The 1,345-nt window shown below is 40.1% G+C and overlaps 1 protein-coding gene across 1 annotated transcript; it reads right to left on the minus strand.

The window, feature by feature from the left end:
- LOC129149715 (olfactory receptor 6C2-like) lies at nucleotides 1-984 on the minus strand. Its single transcript, XM_054718600.1, has one exon. The coding sequence runs from the start codon at nucleotides 982-984 to the stop codon at nucleotides 1-3; it is 984 nt and encodes a 327-aa protein (XP_054574575.1).
- Between the last annotated feature and the right edge of the window lie 361 nt (nucleotides 985-1,345).

Below are 1,345 nucleotides of genomic sequence, written 5' to 3' on the forward strand. Positions count from 1 at the left end.
CTATTTATCCTTCCTTTTAATTGGATTCACTGACTCCTTTTTCCTCTGCATCTTTAAGAGGAATGCCATCTTTTTAATTGAGTCATGGAAAGCTTGTTTTACTTGCTTGTTTCTCAGTGTGTAAATAAAGGGGTTCAACATGGGTGAAATGGAAGTAATAAGGAGTGAAACACCTTTATTTATAGCTACCTCGTCCTTGGCTGAAGGTTTGACATAAATGAAGATGCAGCTTCCATAAGTAATGGAAACCACAATCATGTGGGAAGAACACGTGGAAAAGGCCTTTTTCCTTTGCTGGGCAGAGGGAAACCTTAGAATAGTCCTGATGATATAAATGTAGGAAAGAACCACACATATGAGGGTCATGATGAATGTCAACACGGCACACACGACAACCATCTGTTCTATCAACCAGGTGTCTGAGCAAGAGATCTTCAGGAGAGGAGATGCATCACAGAGAAAATGATCAATGACGTTCGAATCGCAGAATTCCAGGCCCAAACCCAGACTGAGTGGTGGGAGAATGATGATCAGTGCTGCTACCCAACAGGAGAAAATGATGTTCTTGCAGACTCTGCTGTTCATGATGGTGGTGTAATGCAGGGGTTTGCAGATGGCCACGTAGCGATCATAGGACATGGCAGCCAGAAGAAAAAATTCCGTTACTGCAAAGAGGTCTGTAAACAAGAGTTGACTGGCACAAGCATTATAGGTAATGGACTTGTCCCCAGACAATGTGCTATATAGGAATCTGGGAACACAGGCAGTTGTAAATGAAATTTCTAAGAAGGAGAAATTTTGAAGGAACAGATACATAGGTGTTTTTAGGTGGGAATCAATCAGAGTGAGGGTGATGATGGTTAGGTTTCCAGATAGACTCAACATGTAGGAAAGAAATAGAAAGATAGATAGCAATGTTTTCAGTGGAGTGTCATCGGTCAGTCCCAGCAAGATGAAGGTTGTTAGTGTAGTTTTGTTTTTCATCCTTGATTATTTTGCCCATTCTGCTTCAAATAGAAAGACTTTATATGAGGAACTCCAGAATCCTAGTCATCTTCTAACCTCAAGAGAAGTAAATCAGTGAGTGATTCCTAGATCAGTGTGGAAGTAAGCATATCATACATGCCAATGTTTGATTATCTCTTTGTGTCACATAAACTATTCATAATTAAATCACATATTTGCACTGCTGCTTATAATTACAGTTTAACTGTAATTGGTGTCACTTTGTCATATCCTATCTAATCTATATATATAAAAGGATAAGCGACCTTTATCACCGATGACCGGAACAACCGGTGCAACCAGTCAACCAGTCTCTATGACATGCACTGAACATCAGGGG

This window comes from Eptesicus fuscus, chromosome 7 (genome assembly GCF_027574615.1).
Source record: "Eptesicus fuscus isolate TK198812 chromosome 7, DD_ASM_mEF_20220401, whole genome shotgun sequence".
Taxonomy (NCBI): domain Eukaryota; kingdom Metazoa; phylum Chordata; class Mammalia; order Chiroptera; family Vespertilionidae; genus Eptesicus; species Eptesicus fuscus.

What these genes read in the sequence shown, in the direction of transcription:
- LOC129149715 (XM_054718600.1), bottom strand. Translation starts at nt 984, where the DNA reads ATGAAAAACAAAACTACACTAACAACCTTCATCTTGCTGGGACTGACC.